Source organism: Crocuta crocuta, unplaced genomic scaffold (genome assembly GCF_008692635.1).
Source record: "Crocuta crocuta isolate KB4526 unplaced genomic scaffold, BGI_CrCroc_1.0 scaffold41, whole genome shotgun sequence".
In the NCBI taxonomy this organism is placed as follows: Eukaryota; Metazoa; Chordata; class Mammalia; order Carnivora; family Hyaenidae; genus Crocuta; species Crocuta crocuta.
In genome coordinates, this window is record NW_027529428.1 from 17,645,722 (window position 1) to 17,666,935 (window position 21,214).

Genomic DNA, 21,214 nt, shown 5'->3' on the forward strand with positions numbered 1-21,214 from the left:
GTAACATTAACTGGACACTGTAACTCTCTGTAGTTCTATCATGTCTCGTGCGAGCCTAACCTCACATCTGGGAGCCTAGGGCCCACCTGGAATGCATGCTGAAAACAGAGCTGGGCTCATTCCCAGGGATTCTGATTCAGTGGGTCTGGGGTACATATGCCAGATCAGAATGTTCCCCTAGCATCAAGCTCTAGAAACATCTCCGTGGAGATGTTAATTCTAGGTAGATGTTCATGCAAACTCTGTTCCTAAGAATTCCATTAATGGATCTTCAGCATCACAAATCAGAAAATAAAATTGTTTAATTTGATCCAGTTTCATGACTTGATGCGAAGCCTACTTAGTAAGAGCTGTGCTTGAAGCAGACATGTTTGGGGCCATGGGTTGTACACACACACATGCACACACACGAACCCCCTACATAGCACCAGCCTGCAGATGCCGTTAAGTATCTCCTGGCCAAGCAGACTGAGTGCTAATTTGTGATTATATCAGTGTTCAATTAGACTGCATCATTATTTACTTTAGAATACATGAAAAATGATCAAGTGAGAGCTACTTTGTTAATCTGCTCGGTTTCCAAATTAGAATAGAGTTGTCTGAAAAGTAACGTAGCAAAACTTATCTTTCCCTATGGGCAAAAGAAAACATTATAAAAAATAAGCAAGCCAAGGAAAGGGAAGATTTCCATAACCCAGAGTTTTAATCTTTAAAGCATGGGCACCGAGAATAAAGAGGCAGCCCGGTTTTGGACCCGCATCTCCAAGGACTGAGCAGCACGGGAGGGGGGTGCTGAGGAGCGGCGGCTGGGGGGTCCTGGGGGCGCAGCCACGCGAGTCTCCGCCGGTCACTTGGAGGTTCTGCCCCAATCGCAAGGCGGGCTCTCCAACTTCCCTGAGAAGTGGAGCGGGGGAGTTGGACGAAAATTGTTAATGGATTTGTAAATGGTATTGATAAGCAAGTCATCTATGCCATTGAGTGCAAGCTGGGGAGTCCACCACGGATTGGGTGCATTGAGTGTCTCTGCTCTCGGAGTTTCGAGACTGGGAAGGCTATGGAAACTGCGATCAGTAAGAACATTCTATGGGAACAATATTAAGGATCTGGGGAAAGAGATGCTCTCACCAGGGCGATCAGCCCAAGGCGCGGACCGAAGTCTGCACTTGCCGCAGTCACCTGTCCCGTTCGGCATTTCTCTGGGTCTGCACCACTCGCACTCACCCACGAAGAGCTGGCTGTTGAGCTGTAAACGTGCATGCCCGTCAGCAGGTGCAGCTTGGGTCTTGCTGGGGAGCTGGTCCACCTGAAGCGACGCTTCCTTCACATTCCTCTCCGCCTTCACGTAGTGCCACTGGTTGTCATTAAAGGGAGCGGGCGACCGCACTGTGACCTCGCAACGTCCGTTCCCCACATCAAAGGAAAAGGTCACTTCGGAGGGAGCTGCAAAGACAGATAGGGAGAGTCACTCACTCATTCACGGGGAGGAAGCTTAGTCTTGAGAGACAGGAGGCAAATGCCATGACACGCTCCTTGTGAAAGCAGAGGACAGTGACACTGGTGCAGACGAATGTCACGCTGAGCTGGCAAGGAGGGCTAACTAAATCTGTATCCCAGAGGAAGAGAAACAAAGCGATTTTAACGTATTCCTTCCTGCTCAGAGCTCACGCTTCATGCTGATAAACTTTAAGGACTTGAGATACTCACCTAGAGGAAGAAAACTAACATGCTAGCAGGCTTCATATGTATAAATGGGTTTATTTAAAGGTGGTTTAAATCTTCATATACTTTGTTTAAAAAGTACTACACAACATTAAGATAATTTTTTGAATGCCTATTTATTTTTGAGAGAGAGACAAAGTATGAGCAGCAGAGGGGCAGAGAGAGGGAGACACAGAATCTGAAGCAGGCTCCAGGCGCTGAGCTGTCAGCACAGAGCCCGATGCAGGTCCATACCTTGAACTCATGAACCAAGGGATCATGACCTGAGCCAAAGTCAGATGTTTAACCGACTGAGGCCACTCAGGCACCCTACTACGTGAAATTCTGAAGTAAGGAATTGAGCCTTGCGATACATGCATACATGATGTGAACAGTCAATTAAATGAAGTGATTCTATAATTTAGTGAGTTACTTGACTAGTTTGGTTTTAAATATCCTGATTGCACACAGAGTTAGGGCAGCTAACTGCTTCTCTACAGACTGTTGTGTGTTTTCTGAATCGGCTTCACTCTCTATTAAAAATAATGATGTAAAATAATAGAACTTTAGTATTTACTAAAGAAATACACGTGACAAAACATTGCAATGTGGTATGAATTAGGTTCCCAAAGGGGTTACTGCTAATTCCTGAGTGCCTGGTGGCTTTGTCCAGGGAGGAACTCACCATGCAGCTCGAGCCTGATGAAGTCTGTGATCCCCAGGTTCTCTACAAACACCCCAGAAGGAGCTGTCGTCTTAAAAAAGAAAGACACGTCAGCACTGAACTCTCCATGGAACGTAGGGAAATGAAGGTATGAAGTCTCAGTATTGAAGGAAGCTGAGTTCCAAAATGAATCTGTTTCCGAAAAGAAAAAAAGACAGCGACCATAACAATGAAACAGAACGAATAGCAACTACGTTTTGTATTTCTAGCATCTTTTGCTGTTAAATGCTATAACTATATGCAAGCCTTCATCTGGGGGTTCTTCCAAACATGTAGCCAAAGTGTGAATGAATATTGAAATACTGACTCTTTCAAGGATTAAGATTCCCAACAAGGCTGCACTGCATGGAGAGATAATCACTAGAAACAGCCGGTGTTTTTTTGTTTTTGTTTTTTTTAAATAATATTACTTTAAAATTATCATAGAAGGGCACCTGCATGGCTCAGCCGCTTAAGCGTCCGACTCGATTTTGGCTCAGGTCATGATCTCATGGTCCCTGAGTTTGAGCCATGTGTTGGGGCCTCCTTGGGATTCTCTCTCTCCCTCTCTCTGCCCGTCCTCCACTCACACTCTCTCAAAAATAAACTTAAAAAATAAAAAAAAAAAATTATCATATAGTGAAATTGACTTTTAGGGGATGTATGTTATATGAATTTTAATACATGCATGCAGAGGCGCCTGGGTGGCTCAGTTGGGTAAGCGCCCAACTTCGGCTCAGGTCATGATCTCACGGTTCGTGGGTTTGAGCCCCATGTCAGGTTCTATGCTGACAGCTCAGAGCCTGGAATCTGCTTCTGATTCTGTGTCTCTCTCTCTCCCTCTGCCCCTCCCCTGCTTGCATTCTGTCTCTCTGTCTCTCTCTCAAAAATTAAAAACATTAAAAAAATTTTAAAAATACACACATGGATTTGTACAACCATCACCAAAATCAGGATAAAGAACAGTTCTATCACCCCAAAAACTCCCTCTTGCTATTTGCTTATAGGCACACCCTCTACCCACCCTCAAGCCCTGCCCACCATGATCTCTAGTTTTGCCCTTTCCAGGTTTCAGTAAATGGAGTCATGAGGTAGGTAACCTTTTGAGACTGGTTTCTTTCACTCAGCATAAAGCCTCTGAGATGCATTCAAGTTGCCACATGTTGTTACTGCTCTGGAATATTCCATCAGGTGGATGGGACCACCATTTCTTTGTCCACATTTGAGAAGTTAGTTTCGTTTCCAGGTTCTGTCACTTACCAACAGAGCTGCTATTAACTTTGTGCCAATCGTGCATGGATTTGGGAACAGCCTTCTTACATTCTAAACCTGTGTACTCTTATTTCCTTCCTTACATTACTGCACTGGCAAGGACTTCCGGTGTGAGTGAAATTGTGGAAGAGAAGTGGTGTGATTGGATACCCTTAGCTTGTTCCCAGTCAGTTTTTCACCAATAATTATAATGCTAGCTGTTCTGGATAGAGATACCCATTATTAGGATGAAGAAGTCCCCTCCCTTTTATTCATAGTTTGTTAAGGATTTCGTTGTGAATGCTATCCTGATACAAATTAATTATCATGTTAATTCATTATAAAATCCTAAGAGATTATTGTGTATCTATCAATTGATGCAGAAAAAGCATCTGGTGTGAGTTTTCTTCTTTCAACTGTTAAGATGGTAGATAACATAGATTGATTTCCAAATACAGCTGACCCTTGAACAACCAGGGGGTTAGAGGCACTGACCTTTGCACAGTTGAATATCCATGTGTGACTTCTGATTCCCCCAAAACTTAACTACTAACAGCCTACTGTTGACTAGAAACCTTACCAGTAACATCAACACTTGAGTAACACATACTTTGTATGTTATATATATTATATACTGTATTCTTATAGTAAAGTAAGCCAGGGAAAGCATAATATTATTAAGGAAATCATAACGAAGAGAAAATAATTTACAGGCCTGTACTGTATTTACTGGAAAAATATGTGCATATAAGTGCATCTGCACAGTTCAAACCTGCGTTGTTCTGAAATCAGCTGCACTGAACGAGCCTTGCGTTCTGGGATAATCCTAGTCAGTGATGATGTATCATTGTTTCATATATTCCTGGATTCTTTGTTAATGTTTTATTGAAGATTTTTGCATATGTGTCTGTGATGATGCTATCTGTAGTTGTCTTTTTTTCTTGCATTTTTTTGGTCTAGTTTGGGTATCAGGGCAATGTTGGCCTCATGTGATGTTGGGAAGAATTTCCTCTTCTATTTTCTGCAAAAGAGTGTGTAAATATGGTGTTATTTCTTCTTTGGTAGAATTCACCAGTAAAACCATCTCAGACTGGATTCCATTCCATGACTTACTTTTAGGTCTGGTCCAGGTGTCTGTTTCATCTTGAGTGAGTTTTAGTCATTAGTGGTTTTCATGGAATCGGTCTGTCTTATATATGTTGGAGAATGTACATGCGTAGAGTTGTTTGTAGACTGCCATTACTATGCTACTAATGTCCGTGGGGTCTGTAGTGATGCTCTGGCTTTCACTCCTCACATGGGTGATTTTTCTCTTCTCTCCTTCAACAGCTGTGCTGGAAATTTATCCATTTTATTGGTCTTTCAAAAATATTTTTGTTTGCTTTTATAGATCTCTATTGTTCTGCTTTAAATTGAATGGTATTCTCTTTGTATCTTTATTATTTCCTTCCTTCGGCTTACTTTGAATTATTTTTTCCTCCTTTTTCTAATTTCTTAAGGTAAGAGCTTCAATTACGGAGTTGAGATTTTTTTTTCATAATACAAACATTTAATGCTATAAATACTCCTCTAAGCACTGCCATCAATACACCCCCACCACTCTTGATATGTTGTATTTTTCTTATCATTCAGGTCCATCTGTTTTATAATATCCATTTGAGACCTTCTCAATTCGTTTATTAGTTAACAGTTTGGGGTTAAATTTCTAAGTGTTTGTGGAGACTTTCTTATTGCCTTTGTTACTTACTTCTTTTAATTCATTGATGCCAGAGAACGTATTTTGCATGATTTATTTGATAGTTGCTCACATTTGTTTTGTGACACAAAATATGCTATAGCCATGTGCACGTGGAAAGAATATATATTGTACTGTTGGGAGGGAGTTCCATAAATGTCCATTAGATTTTGCTGGTTTGTGGTGACATCCAAGCTTCTGTACCCCTGCTCATTTCCCTCTCTTAGGTTAATGAGAGAGGCATCCTGGATTCTCTAATTATAATTATGAATTTGTCCACTTCCCCTTTCCATCCTGGCAGTTGTTGCTTTATGTAGTTTGACGCCCAGTTATTAGCACACCCATTTAAGATTCTCATGTCTTCTTAATTGCTTTTTGTATCTATTAGTTTTCTATGCTTTCAAGCAGAGATTTTAAAATAGAAAGTCCAGATTTCTTTTCATTAGTATTTAGGCAGTATATCTTTTCCCGTCCTTCTTTTTTAACTTGTGATGTCATTATAGTTGAAGAGAGTTTCTTGTACACAGTACATAGTTGAGTCATAACAATCTTTCAATTGGTTTGCGTAGACTAATCATCATAATAAAACGTTGACATGTGGGATTTAGTTCTACCATTTTATTTTATTTTTTCCTGTTTGTTACACTCTTTTGTTTGTCTGCTTCCCCTTTTCTGTCTCTTTTTGGGTTAGCTAAACATTTTTTAGTATTCTGTTTTTATTTGTCCATAGTGGTTCCTTGATTATTATTTTTTCTTTTGAAATTACAGTATATGTACTTACCTTTCCTCAGTCTGCTCATAATCTACATTTCAACTCTTTGACTGGTTTGTAAAAATGTACCAACAATTCTGTCACGTTACCTGCTCCCCTTTATGCTGTTTTTGCTAAATGTATTACATCTGTGCACATTAAAAACCCTATGAAATAACATTGTTGTTTTTGCTTTCAACCCTCAGATATGTTTACATAACTCAATAGCAGAATGGACTGCTATATTTACCCAGATATTTATCACTAAATTTTTTTAATGTTCATTTATTTTTTGAGAGAGAGAGAGAGAGAGAGACAGACAGAGCATGAATTGGAGAGAGGCAGAGAAAGAGGAAGACACAGAATCTGAAGCAGGCTGCAGGCTCCAAGCTGTCAGCACAGAGCCTGACACGGGCTTGAACACACGAACCATGAGATCATGACCTGAGCTGAAGTTGGACACTCAACTGACTGAGCCACCCACATGCCCCAATTATCTACCATTTTTAATGCTGATTTTCTATCCCTGATGTCCAGATTGTCTTCTGATGTCATTTCCCTTCTGCCTGAATCTTCCTTTAGAAAGTCTTTTAAAGCATCTTCTGGTAATGAATGCTTTTAGTTTTCCTTTGTTTGAGAATTTCTTTATCTTCATTCTTGAAGGAGATTTTTGCTGTATATAGAATTCCAGACTAATATCTTTACTTTTAGCACTTGAGAAATGTTTTACCATTTTCTTCTGGCTTCCATATTTCTAATGAGAAAATCACTGCCATTTGAGTTGGTGTTCACCTACAGATGACACATCATTATTCTCTCTGGCTGATTTCAAAAAATTTCTTACTTCCTTTATTTGCAACAGTATGATTATGATGTGTCTGGATGTGAATTTCTTTGAATTTATCCTGTTTGAAGCTCATTCAACTTCTCAAGTCTGTCTTTTGCCAAACTTGGAAAATTTTCAGCCATTATTTTTTAAAATATTTTTTTCAGTACCACACTCTTCTTTCTGTCTGCTTCTGAGTACTCAGTTACATGAATGTTAGATCTTTTATTGTTGACTCATGGTTCCCTGAAGCCCTGTTTATTTCTAGATTCTTTTTCCTTTTTGTTCAGATTGAATCATTTCTATTCATCTTTAAGGTCCCTGTTTCATCTCAGATCTGCTCTTTGGCCTTTCCAATGCATCTTTTATTGCAGTGACTGTATTTTTCAGTTCTAAAGTTTTCATTTAGCTCTTTATATATCCTATTTCTTTGAATGCAATGTTCTTTTTCCATTTGCTAAGTAAGTGTTTATGATTACTTGGTAGGGCAATTATGTGACAGGTGTTTTAAACTCTCTCAGATAATTCTAACCTCTGTATCGTATTTGTAGTAGTATCTGTTGATTATATTTTCCCAAGACAGCTTGGATTTTTCTGGTTCTTTGTGCTAAGTAATTTTGGAGTATTTCCTAGATCTTTTAAATAGCATTTTGACAAACTCCATACTTTATTTAAAGTTTGTGGAGCATGTTGAATATACAAATTTATTTTTTATTATTTATTATTTATTTAGCTAGTTATTTTGCAGGTAGTCAGCCTGGTTAGGACCTGGCCACACATTCCAACGTGCCTTCTGTGGGCTGTCTCTGATGGTGGTCCAGTTTATCATTTGCAGTAGTATTCGGATCTGCCTCACTCGTGCGCCACCCAGTGGCCAGTCTGGGTCTTGGGTGGTAGCTTCTCTGGTCAGTTCTCAACTTCTCTGGTCTACAATTTGGATCAGATCCACACAAGTGTTGCTCTGAAGTGAACCCAGTACTTCATAAACAACATATAGCACACCTTCTTGAACGGTTCCCTTCCTGTGCCCTTCCAAGTACTTTCTGGCTCCCTGGTCTCCCTTCTCCATCACAGGACCAGAAAACGGGTTATTTTTAGACTGCTCTGTTGTGTGCTCTATGCTCCTCTGCCACTTGATCATGTCCATGGCCAAGCGATGGGTGAGAAGAAAAAGAAAACAAAAGTAACGGGGGTCTGCCCACGGTCTCTGAGCCAAAGGCCCTATTCAGAGCAAAAGGTCCTTTCTGAAGTTCTGGCTCTTGCAAGCTCCTGGGGCAAGTTCTGTTGCTATTTCCATGGTTCTGCCTGGGGGCTGGGGCCTCAGAAAACACGGAAAAAGAGGGAACTGGGTTCCCTGTATTCCCTGTGAGTTCTCTCCTCCAGCCAGGGCTAGAGGGCTTCTCCTAGAACCCTCTCTGTGACCCGGTGTCCCCATCCGGGCTGGCCGAGAGATGCTACAGGAAAACATAAATGGTGCATTCTGGTTTCTCCTCCTTGCTGCTTGCTTCCCAGAGTCCGGAGGTAGCTGCTTCAGGGCATTCTGTCCAGGTTTCAGAGGAGGACTCAGTGGGAGAGAGGAGGTGGGGTGTGCTAAGTTCTTCTTATCCAGAAACAGAACCGTGGTCTGCAGTTTCACGTCATGAGCGAGAAAAACAATTCTTCATACTACCATCAGTCAAGGCACGTTACTGTGTTCACATTTTTACTTTCCACGTCTCAGTACTGTTGTCTGAGGTAGGAAACTCTTATTTTCTCAACAGCAAGGTTCAGAAATGTCAGGATTTCTTCACAAGGCAACATCTCCTACGGGCTGGGTTGTGGCTCCGAGGGCTCGGAAGGCAACATGACCACGGTGGCCTTGGTGGACATTGTGCTCTGGCCTCTCCTCTGATGTGAGCGCCCCTGCAGAGTCTGGGGCAGAGGACATGGCCTGACGTGTCCGGCTGGCTGTCATGTGGAGTATCAGCTCGGCGGGCAGAGGCATTAGCAGGCAGGCCGGTGAAGCTGCATCAACAATCCAGGCACTGGTGGCCATTAAAGTGGATTCGGATCCATTTTTGAAGTTGGAACCAACAAGACTTGTGGATGAATTAGATGTGTGTTGAGAGAGGAAAGACATTGGGAGTGAGTCATATTTTCAGTCTAAGCGAAAGGAAGAATGGGGCTGCATGTACTGAGGTGGGGAAGGTTGTTGTGGAAACACTTCTTTCCCCTTAGTTTTGACAAACTGATTTCATGATGCCTAGTGAAATACAAGCCAAGGTGCTGAACGGCCAGTTGGATGCCAGGGTTGGGAGTTCAGGGAGACTGGGTTTGAGGTGTAGACGGGGCACTCGCTGACATCAATGTGGTATTTAAAGCCATGGGCTTGTAGGGAACAGCCAGAGAGCAGAGAGAAGGAGGGGCTGAGGATGCGGGCTCAGGGCACCCCAACATGATGCCACTGGCGAAGTGAAGGAGGAAGGAGGAAACCTAGAATGTTGTGGTTCGTTGGCACTAAGGAGGGTAAGAATCAGGAAAGGAGACCAAAGTGGCCACAACAGGTCAACTCAGACGACACCGGAGATTACAATTTGGATTTAGCAACGTCGAAGTCTCATTGGTGAGTTAGAAAAAGCACTTTCTAGGAAGCGATGGAGGAAAAAACCTGAGGGATTAGAAAGAGGTAAATTAAATGTAGAACCAATGCATTTTATTTCAATTAGCTTGAGTGAAGGAAGGATACGAAAGAAATCTAGATGTAGTTGGAGGGAAAGCAATGTCAGAACCGCTGAGGTTTCCAGAATTGCCAACAGGTGTTAATGAACAGGTACCCTCGATGGCTTCTGTGATCCCGTTTCTCATTATCTTACCAGTTTTAGGCATCTCAGCACTCAGCTGAGTGTCTTTTCCTTAGCTGTGTATGTTAGATGTTTGCTGACCAGGTGATACAGTATTTTAGGTGATTCAGTAAGTCCACAGCAATAGTCTGATTTCAATACCGCATAAGGGACACATACTCCAAAGGTGACACGTGTTTTCTCCCTTTTTTCTCAATTACAATGACAACACACACTTCTTTTATATTCTAATGAAATATGGAACATCAGGGCAGGTGGTGTTTTTATGAACTCAGGCAGCTGTATTTCTCCTAAAACACTGATGTGTATTTTTAGGGATCAACATAGTTCCTCTTCCCATTACTTACTGTCCCCCTGGCAGAGCAGAGGTCCCAGCACATAGGCCGCTTCTGAATGTGGCTGGCCTGTGTCTCTCATCACAACCTGAGTGACGGGCAGGTGCTCCTTATGGGAAAGGACTACTGTGTCGCTGGTCCTACAAAACAAACACGGCAACCTTAACATTACTGTGAATGACATCCAGAGAAGCAACAGTCTTTTACTGCAGTTCAAGAGGTATCAAGCTAAAGCGTGACTACGGAACAGTCGGGAAGTAAAAGAGCTAATCTGAACACTTACATAAGGTCGTCTGGGGACCCAAGATCTTTGTCTCCGTGACCCCAAAGAAGACAGGGGCTGGGTCCAAAATCAGAAGCCTCAGTGCTGGCATGAGATTACACTTCCACTGCAATTAGGCAGCTCACTGCTTTTTCCAATCTAGCTGCTGTGTAAGACTTAGATGCAGAACTTGCCCATGCAAGATCTGTTGGGCTTCGTTTAAAAAAAACCCACCTGACTGCCAAGATTTAGGTTTTCAATCCTCAGATGTTTTTCTTTTTACTATTATTTTCTAAAATTCGTAGAGCAGTTACTAGACATTTCTTTATTTATTGGAGCCTTAAATTAAGAAAAAAAAAAAAAGCCAAAACAAACTACCGATTCAAAACCAAATTGAAAGTATGATATAATGTGCGCTGTACATTAATACATGAGATAATGCATGGGAAGTGCTTTATCCATGGCTATCACCATCCAGTCATTCGACCAACACTTACTAAACAGCTTCTACTGGCCAGGCTCTGTGGGTTGGGGACGTGGACATAAAAACCACCATCGATGTCCCCAAGAAACCTAGTGGATATTATAAATAGTAACAAAAATATAATTGTACTATAGCCAAATCATGTAACTGAATATTGAAGACAGCATTAATATCTGTGGGTCCAATACAACAAAAACTAGACTAAGAGCCAGAGGTCCGGGGTCGTAAGCTGGCTGACCACCAAACACCTCTCTGGACAAAGAAAGAAGATTTTTCTGCTCATTGTAAGCTGTTCATATTTTCACTGTATATTTCAGTGATGTATGTACTTTTGATTTAGGAACAAATAATGATTCATCTAACGTATGGTTCTGATGCCTTATATCTGTGTAGAAGCTAGGAGATTTTAATGCTGAACAATTACAAAGCCACCACTCACTCTTATGTGGACAAATGGAAGCATCTGAAATTGATGATTCTGCAAGTCGAAACAATTAGCCATTTCAAATGGTGCAGCCTAATAGCTTTGCTGCAATAAGCAATCTGCATACCTTAATAGCTAATTATTTCAGTTGTGTTTAGGCATCAAAGTATTCTTTTAAGGTAGAAAGGTGAAAATTATTGACATTTTTATTTTGCTTAAAAAAATGTAACAATGCGACTGGCAGTGCCTATGGTAAGCCGTGAAACATTGGAACTTAATATCCTGAAAGCTAAGAAACAATTTTTTTAAAAAATCAGATTGTTTCCAAAAAAACAGACTCAATAAAGCCACAGGACTTCACTTTATCTGGTGAAGACCCTGCGACTTTTGTGGGTGAAAGCACACAGGTAGGCCATCCCAAAAACATAATGCCTGGCTTTGTTGGGAACTGGTGGTCACAAGCTAGAAGGCTCCATGGATTATGGGGGGACTCAATCTGAAAATACATCTTGTTATAAATGCAGGGACAATGCACCAGATTAACTCCTCATGTTAAATATCAATCAATGTTACAAATATGCATTTTAATTCTTGTCATTGCTATTTTGGTAGAACGTTCTAGAGGAAAAACGTAAGTGTGTTAGTTATTCACTGAGGATCCTTGGATTTTAGAGACCCATTTAAAAGCTACATTTATAATGTAGTGAAAAGCTACACTTTAATTGTTCTTAGCAATTACAAGGCACACAGAGCCCTAAAAAAACTTAAGGAAAATCATAAAGGGTAATTGTGTCTCATAAGGCAGACACTGTAATAAGCTCTTTTTTCATTCCGTTGTTTGTAAAGTAACTTCCTGAATCTGAGGAAATTGGAAATGACTCTAATTTTAAAATTTATCAGCGCAGGTCATTCCCAACTGTCTACGCTTCACGTAACATGTGATTCATTATCATGGTCACCAGCCTCATTTGGAGTAGCCTCAGTTTTCTTCTTGCTTCTCTACTTTTTCGAAAGTTGGAGCCATTGCATGTCAAGGCATGATGACTACTCACAATTGGTTTCAAACGTTTAGTAAGAGAACTTCCAAAGCAACTTCCTTTCTGTTTTCAGTCCGAACGCTCTAGAGACTATCCTTACTGCTGGCTGTTTTGCAGGGGACTTTTTTGAAAGTCTAACGGGGCTGTCATGACTTGGAGTCGCTGGAAAAGCTATAGCAAACAAACAGTGGGTCAGCTTTCACATTTCCTAATTGTTTGGGGGAAAAGAGAGACGAGACAACCTAATCATTACCACCCAGAGTCGCATATTTTGAAAACTCCCAGGCTCTCTCTTGGGTTTTGCTAGTCTATTTGCTCATCCCTTTGACAAACCCAGGCGGTTTAACTACCGCAGCACCGGGACACTTCACGTCCAGCAAGGCCAGTCTCCTCTCCTGGTTTCCATCTTCAGTTGTTATTTACCATTGCTTTTCTGTGTACATTTTCCCAGCTCGTCACTGAACCAAACGCTAAGCAGATGTTTGGCGTTGGAATGAAATGGAATCAAGGAAACACCTATTTTTCTCACTCATGGCCATGGTGTGATATCTCCACTTATTTATGTCTTCTTAGAGTCTCACAGTAAAGCTTTATGATGTCTTCTCCATAAAAGTTGTGCATATTTTTGTTATCTTTTATTCCAGAGTACTACATTCTTTTTGCTGATCCAGCAAGTGGCTCTTATAATATTTTCTTATAGTAACATGTTCTACATAGGAGTCCAGTTATTCTAAGATTCAGTACATAGCCCTACGAAATAAATTCTGATTAACTTCATAATATTTCTGTATATGCTTGAGTTTTCCTAGTAGACAACTATATTTTCTATGAATAATGTGATCTTCATTTCCTTGTTTCTAATCATGTGTGGTTTTCAAATGCCTCAAATATTTTTTAGCCCTCTAGTCTTCATTTCTAACCTAAATGCACTAAATGATTTTATGCACTATAATCAGAGAAACTGTCCATATGGTAACAACTACTATACAATTTGGGGGATTTTGCTTTATGGAATATTAGAAAAACCAGCTTGCAAAAATGTGCCATGTGTGCTTGAGAAAATTATATATTCTATCATTTTAGGTGGCTACCAAAACAAGCTGTTCATTTCATTTAAAATATTCTGTATGCTTAATCATTTTTGTCCACATGATTTACCAATTGTTAACAGATGTATGTTTAAATGTCTTCGTATAATGGTTGATTCGTATATTCCTTCTTTCAGTTTGGTAAATTATTTTCTCTATGTATTTTGATTCATTTTTATTAGGAACATACAAATTTAGGATTGCTATGGAGTTTTTGTTGGTGAAATTAAAAAGCACTGTAATATAGTGAGAGTAATCATCTCCCATATTCAGACTTTAAAACTGCACTTGCTTCTGTGTGTATTTGCTTGGTAAATCTGTGTTCAGCATTTTGCATTCCACATTTCTAGGTGTACAAATGAGATACACCTATTCTTAATGCAATATGATCTATCTGGATTTAAATGGCTATTTTTGTCACATTTATTGTGTATGATTACTCATTATTATTTTTGTTATTTTGTTGCTTGTTGTTTCTTCCTCTTTTCTAGATTTTACTTCCTACCTTCTTTTGAATTAACTAATGGTTAAGCGTCTGACTGCTGCTTTGGGCTCAGGTCATGTTCTCACAGCTTCGTGGTCTGGAGCCCCACATCAGGCTCTGCGCTGACAGTGTGGAGCCTCTTTGGGATTCTCTATCACCCTCTCTCCCTGCTTCTACCCCATTCATGCTGTCTCTGTCTCTCTCAAAATAAGTAAATAAACTTTATTAAAAAAATAAAAATGAAATAAAAATCCCGTTTGAATATTGTACTGTCCACGTCTATTCTTTAGCGGTCACACTTAAAATTTTAACGTATGCACTAAAAACAATGTAATGCTAACAAATATCTACGCAACAAACTTTAAATTTCAATAACATTTTCATTTCTAAATTTAATTTCTTTGTCAATCACAATCATTTTTTTAATAGGATCGGATTGCCTCCTCCCATTTCAATTCCATATGTACTGTGACATGTGACTAGGATGCACATGTTATTTTCTTAACCTCTCAGTTTACACACTTCTTCCCTCACTATTTCTTCTTGCATCTGATACTCCTTACAAGATCACCTACTTTGATTCTGAAACCAATTCTTCGAACATTGTATGTTCTTTCAGCATCTGTCTGTCTGTCTGTCTGGGTGTTCACTGTATCTCAGCTGGGGACGTGCTTGGACTGGGGCAGTTATTTTCCTACCACACAGCGAGGGGAAAGCCAGCAACTGCCGGTGGCACTGGACGGGGAGGGGGCCGGCTGGCTCTGCCTGCCTTTGCTATTACTCCTCACCTCTGCTCCCTCTAATGTTCTCTTTAAATTTCCTCGGTTTTGCCATGATGTGTCTGCAGATGGACTGAATTTTACTTATCCTGCTTGGTATGCTTGTATTTTCTCCAATCCGGACATTTCTTGGCTATTTGATCATTGCCCTTGACGATTTCCAATCTTCTCTTTTGAAACTTGACTCAGACGCCTGTCCAGGCTTCTCCACGCTACCCCTTCATGTCACTGTTTTCCTTCTTCCCATCGTGTGTCTCTCTGCCATACAGTCCATGCCATTTGTTTACACACATTTTCCATTTCACCACTTTTCTGCTCACCTGTGTCTACTACCTGATCCAATTAGTCTCAAACTTCAATGGTAATATTTCCATTTGTAAACATTCATTTGGTTCTTTTGTAAATCACAATCCCCTTCGTCAGTCACTGCTTTCTCGTGTTTCAATTCCAGTTCCCATATTTATTTTATTTTGTCTTATGTTCTGAATGTATCCGTGACCTGGGATTTTTAGGCAGCGATTTACTCTGTGGCTTCTTCTGCCTCCCACTTCTGTCCCCCTGGGCTCTGTAGCACTGGATTGCGTGCTCATGTTTGATGGCATTTTATCTGCGGGAATCCCTGGGGGAGGGCAGGGCTCTGGTAAGAATGACATGTAATTCTACGATGAGCCATCGGTGCCGCCAACCCGTGGCCCCACTAACTGAATTCAGGGACAGTATAACATTGGATCCAAATCTGTGTGAGGGCAGGTCTGTAGACATGGGTTTTCAGGGAGTTATTCATTGCTACCTAGAGTGCTAGCTGGAAGATTTGTCGTCTTCCACCTTCTTTTTGGGTCTGGAAGCCTCTTGAGAACTCCAGCTGTACGGAGAGGTTTACGTTCCATAAATCCCCTTCTGTGCATGCCAGACCGTGTTTGGTTTCCCCAACGTGGCCACTTAAAACGACGTTTAGCAGCGAGGGAGCTCAGCAAACAACCCTGGGGCAATCATCTTATTAATCGGGTTAAACTTTAGAAAGTCTGGATATTTTACTTTCAGTGAATGGGAGACATTAATCTGGTATTTCTATTCTGTATTGTTAGAAAAAAAAATGGACACGATTAGTTATTCACAGGTAAACAGAGAGGCTACCTTAACACTTTAGGCTTCAGATCAATTACACTGCACACATCGGAGCTTCTACTTGGAGCTCGCTAGGGAACCCTTTCATCTTAGCTCTTTACAGAACTGTCTTGTCCAACGTCTGCCTAAGTCACATAGTTCAAACAATCAAAAATTACAGTTTGCACAGGGAAATTATATGGAAATCACCATTCATTCCGGCCAGCATCACAGTTGCAGTAATAGTGAGAATCAAGGCAGTTCCCCTGTAATCCACAAGCACATTTTTGAGCATCAGGCTGAGAACCGCCCCAGTAAGTGTGTGTTTCATTGGTTCTTCCAACCCACCAGCTCATTGGGGTTCCATCTGAAAGACAAGTATGAGAAAGGTGACACCTACTTTGCCCCCCACTGCCTGCCTCCCCAGCACAGTCCTTTGCTCCCCGCTATTCCAAACACAGCGACTATTTTAGATGTGAGCAGATGTTAACTCCACAACAGGACCATTTCTAAGAGGATTTCCAACTGTTTAAAGAATATTTCCATATCCAGACTTACGTTCTCACCATATGTTTTACTTTTATTAGAAAATGAGGAAGCAGTCCCCTAACTCAATCCAGGCGTGATATTTACGTATTTCTCTTGAGGACGCCAATTACCTCATTTATTTGGAAGTAACATTCACAAAAGAATTGTCGTTAAGAAAAAAAACATAGAAAAGCAGAGTAATTTATACACTGACGCTAAAATCTCTTCAAGAGCCAAAAACACCGTTGAAATAGTGTAATATTACTATTTGACCTATGGGTTCTTTTTGCTTTATTTATTAGCGGAAAACACTGGTCCTTCTCATCAGGTCTGAAAAGCCTCATGGAGACATGTGTTTCTTCTTATACTGAATGGGTTGGCTTTGTATTTGGAAACTACAGATAGGGTCCTGACGAGCCTTCTCCATGCCTGGGGTGCGTCCTAGGCTCAGGCAACCGAGGCTCCCACAACTCAATTCTTCAGCACTATCTCCTTCCATGTACAACCCACAGGTAACCCACTGCAGAGGCCCCAGGGAGAGGCTGCAGGCTCCTGGGGGTTGAGGATGGTTAGGAAGGTGGGACTTCAGAGTGTGGAGGAATACAGTCCCTAATAAACAGAATCAGAGCAGGAGGGCCGATGGACGTGACATCCTTCAGTTGGCCTGCAGAGATGCCGGTCCATCTCAGCGCGCCCGCTCAGATCCTCAGGTTGTTCCCATCCAGCCCCCAGCAGGCGTCGGGAACACATTCCCAGCTTCTCCTTAATTTACGACCGTCAGTGCTCATTACAGCTCCCTGTTTGATGAGACCCCACCGTCTGCCTGCACCCTCCTGGCTTGTAAACACACCGGCCACGTTCATTACCACCCATCGCAGGCCCATGGGGGGAGATGTGTGCCAAGAAATCTATATCTGCAGTTGTTTTTTTTTTTTTTTTTTCCAATATGTTGAAAACTTTTCTCTAGGGGATGGAAGATCTTTTCAATTTCACAGATATTTTCAAAACACCATTTGAAAAATGTGACTATTTAATACTCGCTCTTTCATAGATTGAGGAGCGAAGGAATTGGTGCATCCAAATGCACGATTGTTTGTTTACATCGGAATTTTTCATTTCCTCTATAAAGTAAGAAGCATCAGGTGTTGCTAACGGTAACAGAATGCATTTGGCTCCATTCAAGATTTCTTTGAGAAATCTGGAGAATTTGCATAAGGAATCAGTAAGAATGACATGAAGAAGAATGAGAGCCAAAATGGAAAGGATCATGGCCCCAGGCCTCCATCGTTTCCATCCCTGGTGGGCTGTCCTTCATGCAAGCCATAACTACAATCCTCAGGGACCTTAGCGTCCATAGTACAGAGACTGAAGTTACCTGGAATCAGCACTTACCACCCCAAGCTCCGCTTTAGTCACCCACACTCACATCCCCTGGAACCATCTCCAGCACAGAAACCTGACAGCTGCTGAAGGAAGACGCTGTGGGACCCTAAGGGGAGTTGAGGCCGCTCTGCTCGCCACCAGCCCTCCAGAAACCACAGGACACGGGGGCTGCTATGGTGAGGCCTGGCCCTACCTTATCTCCTCTCACGATTAACAAGACCTCAGGGTCCTGATAATGTCTGAGAATTTTAACAGGGGGAGATTCTTGGGGAGCAAAGTGGATTTTGACTGACATTCCCCAATCTGCTCTATGACATTCTTAAGCCACGTGGTCCCCATACTGCAGCAGCCTTGAGTGACTTTTCCCCATGGCGACATTCTAGCAAAGGCTCCAGGTGAAGACAGTGGCCCCTCCTTCCACACAAGGGTAGCATCATGCTTCTCACGCCCGTTCGTGTCTATCAATAATGCACAGCAAATCAGCACAACAATTTTGAGGTGTGGTAGGTCACACTATTTTAGGCCAACCTCATGTGTGCCCTAATTAAGAGCTTCTGGAATTATACAGGGCTGTACTGAATTTGTCTAAATTAACTTTGTATCACAAATTGTCCAGTAGCAGAATATAAGAAATGCAGCTGCGGGGCACCTGGGGGACTCAGTCGGTTAAGTGTCCGACTTCAGGTCAGGTCATAATCTCACTGTTCGTGAGTTTGAGCCCCACGTCGGGCTCTGTGCAGACAGCTCAGAGCCTGGACCCTACTTCGGATTCTGTGATTCCCTCTCTCTCTGGTCCTCCTCCACTTGCTCTCTGTCTCTCTCTCAAAAATAAAAAATAAAAAAAGAAAGAAAGAAAGAAAAGCAGCTGCCTTGAGTGTGCATAGATAAAAATCCCTCACTTTGTCTCCTTAGCGAGTGTTTAACAAGTTTAAAAGTGTTTTCTCTTTCCATCTTTACCCCAACTGCAAATAAATACTTGTTTTTGTTGCTGCTGTTGGTGCTTTATATATCAATAGGGAAAAGATGGCAATCGAGTTACCACTTGCAAAACAGCAGGTAGACACTGGCCTTCCAAGAGGGAAGTCTTTACTGAGCAGGGTGGTGTCTGGGCTCTGGGACGGACCACGTGCGGAGTTTGCCCCCAAATTCGCTGGGTGGTTTTGTTTTCTGACTGTGGTAGCGGCTGGTGCCAACCCACCCTGCCCTGCCTTCGCCTTCGTTCCCTGGCGACACAGCCCAACCCGCCTTGTTCCCTAGCACTGCCTCCCTTTCCCAAGGCCACTTTCTCATCCTTCTGGGAACATACCATTTTAGCTCAGTCATCTATTTAGCAGGAATCAACTCACAGTACACACTAAACCCTCTAGCACTAACTATAAATTCAGTAAATTGGAGAGATGCAAATCGGTAGCGTTTCACTTTGTGCAATTTCTACCTTGCGTAAGTAAGGCGTGGCAAGGTGAGCATCTGAGCGCTGAAGGCTCTGAGGGATGAAGCAATGTTCCGGCTCCCATGTCCCATGGCTGCTGAATGACAGGCTCTGAACTTGAACTCAGGGGGATCCTGACTACCGCCCTCTGCTCACTCTGCCCCCCAGATATCTGCTCAGCCTCCCAAAAACCAAGGAGTTTCATTTGAGCAGTGAGGGGGAGGGGGTTGCACACCCTGACAAAATGAGATATTTCAAAGGAAGAAAATACAAAACCAAAAGCAGAATTTTCAAGAGTAGCATAGACAGGAAAAATGAACCATCAGCAGGCATGTTGTGTGAGAGAGCTGCATGGGACTAACATTGCTCCCTAATTAATAATTTCCCCAGACGCCAATGACACTCAGTCTGTGCAAAAGAATCTCATGGAATAATCACCTCCGGATAGATAACTAAGCCGCATGTGTCGTCAGCAATCTAAGATAACCCGTAAGGAGGCTTTTATGCCCAGGTGTCCAGTTGAGTCTGGGAAGACACGTCAGATCATTCGCAGCTTTGAGCGAGGAGCGACACATTGACCTTGTTCTTTGCTCCAAGGAAAAGCATCTCTGTAACTTCCAGATTGTGACGTGGGCAGTGTGGCCGTAGATTCTCACGCATCCATGGCAGGCCATGGCCACCTATGGGCACTGCAGCCCATGATGGCCGAGCATGCGGATTACTCACCGTGGCGAGCTGAAAGCCTGGACTTCTTGCAGTGGAAGGCCAGCTCCTGTTGGCAGTGGTCCGCGCGGTCGATTATGGCTTGGAGCTGGTCCATGCTGGCCGTGTACTTGAACACCACAGGGTGGGCACCTTCTCCATCTGAGATTTTGACCCTGGCCAGATGTGAGCCATTGTGCTGCACTGAGGTCCAGGTGGTGTCTTGTGGGCAGAAATGGGGTGGGAGCGAGAAAAAGACCGTGACTAGGTAGGAGCAATTAAACACTAATAGGAAAGTCGGAAGCATCTTTTATCTGACTTAAGGATTTTATGTTTGTAGCTATCCAATCTCCTTGACATTAGAATCAACATAAGTGGCATTGTGAAAATGTTAATAATAGGGACTCTCTTTACCGAAATTTGTATTACTCTGAATGTGGTCAACATTGTCCGGGGGCCAATTTTTAAAGTTCTGTGTTATAATGCTCAAGGTTATAAATATAACTTTTTCTCCCTTAATTTATTTCTTTCCATTACCATAAAAAGAAAGGTAATTTTTATTGTGTGTCCATTTATTTTTTAATAAGCAAATTCCTAGGGGATCCTGGGGGGCTCAGTCGGTTAAGCATCTGACTTCAGCTCAGGTCATGATCTCATGGTTCATGGGTTGGAGCCCTGCATCAGGCTCTCCACTGTCAGTGCAAAGCCCATGTCAGATCCTCTCTGTCTCTCTCCCCTACCTCTCAAAAATAAAAAATAATATGCAAACATTTAATAAGTATATTCATCATCTATCTTTTTCTCTGGAAATCAAGGAAATATGTAAAAGATACATTTGAGGAATAACCGATGCATATGATCCTCCAAATAATAAAGTAAGTATTTTTGACAAAAATTGACTGACCGTGTGTCAGCAACTCATTCAGTGGCCAGCATGCAATAATGCAGTGCCTTTAAGTATCTAATATAACTCTTTGTGGCAGTAACCATAGCTCTGCAAATGTCTGCTGGCAAATTCTGACATATTTCTGTTATATTGATTAACTCTATTTTAAAAGGAGATTTATAGGGGCACCTGGGTGGCTTGGTTGGGCATCCAACTTCTGCTCAGGTCATGATCTCATAATCTGTGAGTTCCAGCCCCATGTCAGGCTCTGTGCTGACAGCTCAGAGCCTGGAGCCTGCTTCGGATTCTGTCTCCCTCTCTTTCTACCCTTCCGTCACTCATGCTCTTCTCTCTCCCTCTCTCAAAAATAAATAAACATTAAAAAAATTTTAATAAAAAAATAACAGGACATTTATAAACAATCAAAAAGTGCTCCACAATTTTTACAACAGAAGAAGAACATCTTGATTTCTTTTACCTTCTTC

General features: G+C 42.0%; 1 protein-coding gene across 1 annotated transcript in view; it reads right to left on the reverse strand.

Annotated features, from left to right (window-relative positions):
- LOC144227655 (contactin-associated protein-like 3) overlaps positions 1 to 21,214 on the reverse strand; it is a 159,585-nt gene that overhangs the window by 24,558 nt on the left and 113,813 nt on the right. Inside the window, exons 15-19 of the mRNA XM_077759328.1 lie at positions 19,868 to 20,065; positions 16,012 to 16,168; positions 10,152 to 10,279; positions 2,384 to 2,554; positions 1,222 to 1,440 (exon numbers count right to left, since the gene is read on the reverse strand). Of these exons, the coding sequence (XP_077615454.1) occupies positions 1,222 to 1,440; positions 2,384 to 2,554; positions 10,152 to 10,279; positions 16,012 to 16,168; positions 19,868 to 20,065 (873 nt within the window). The remainder of the gene's footprint in view (positions 1 to 1,221; positions 1,441 to 2,383; positions 2,555 to 10,151; positions 10,280 to 16,011; positions 16,169 to 19,867; positions 20,066 to 21,214) is intronic.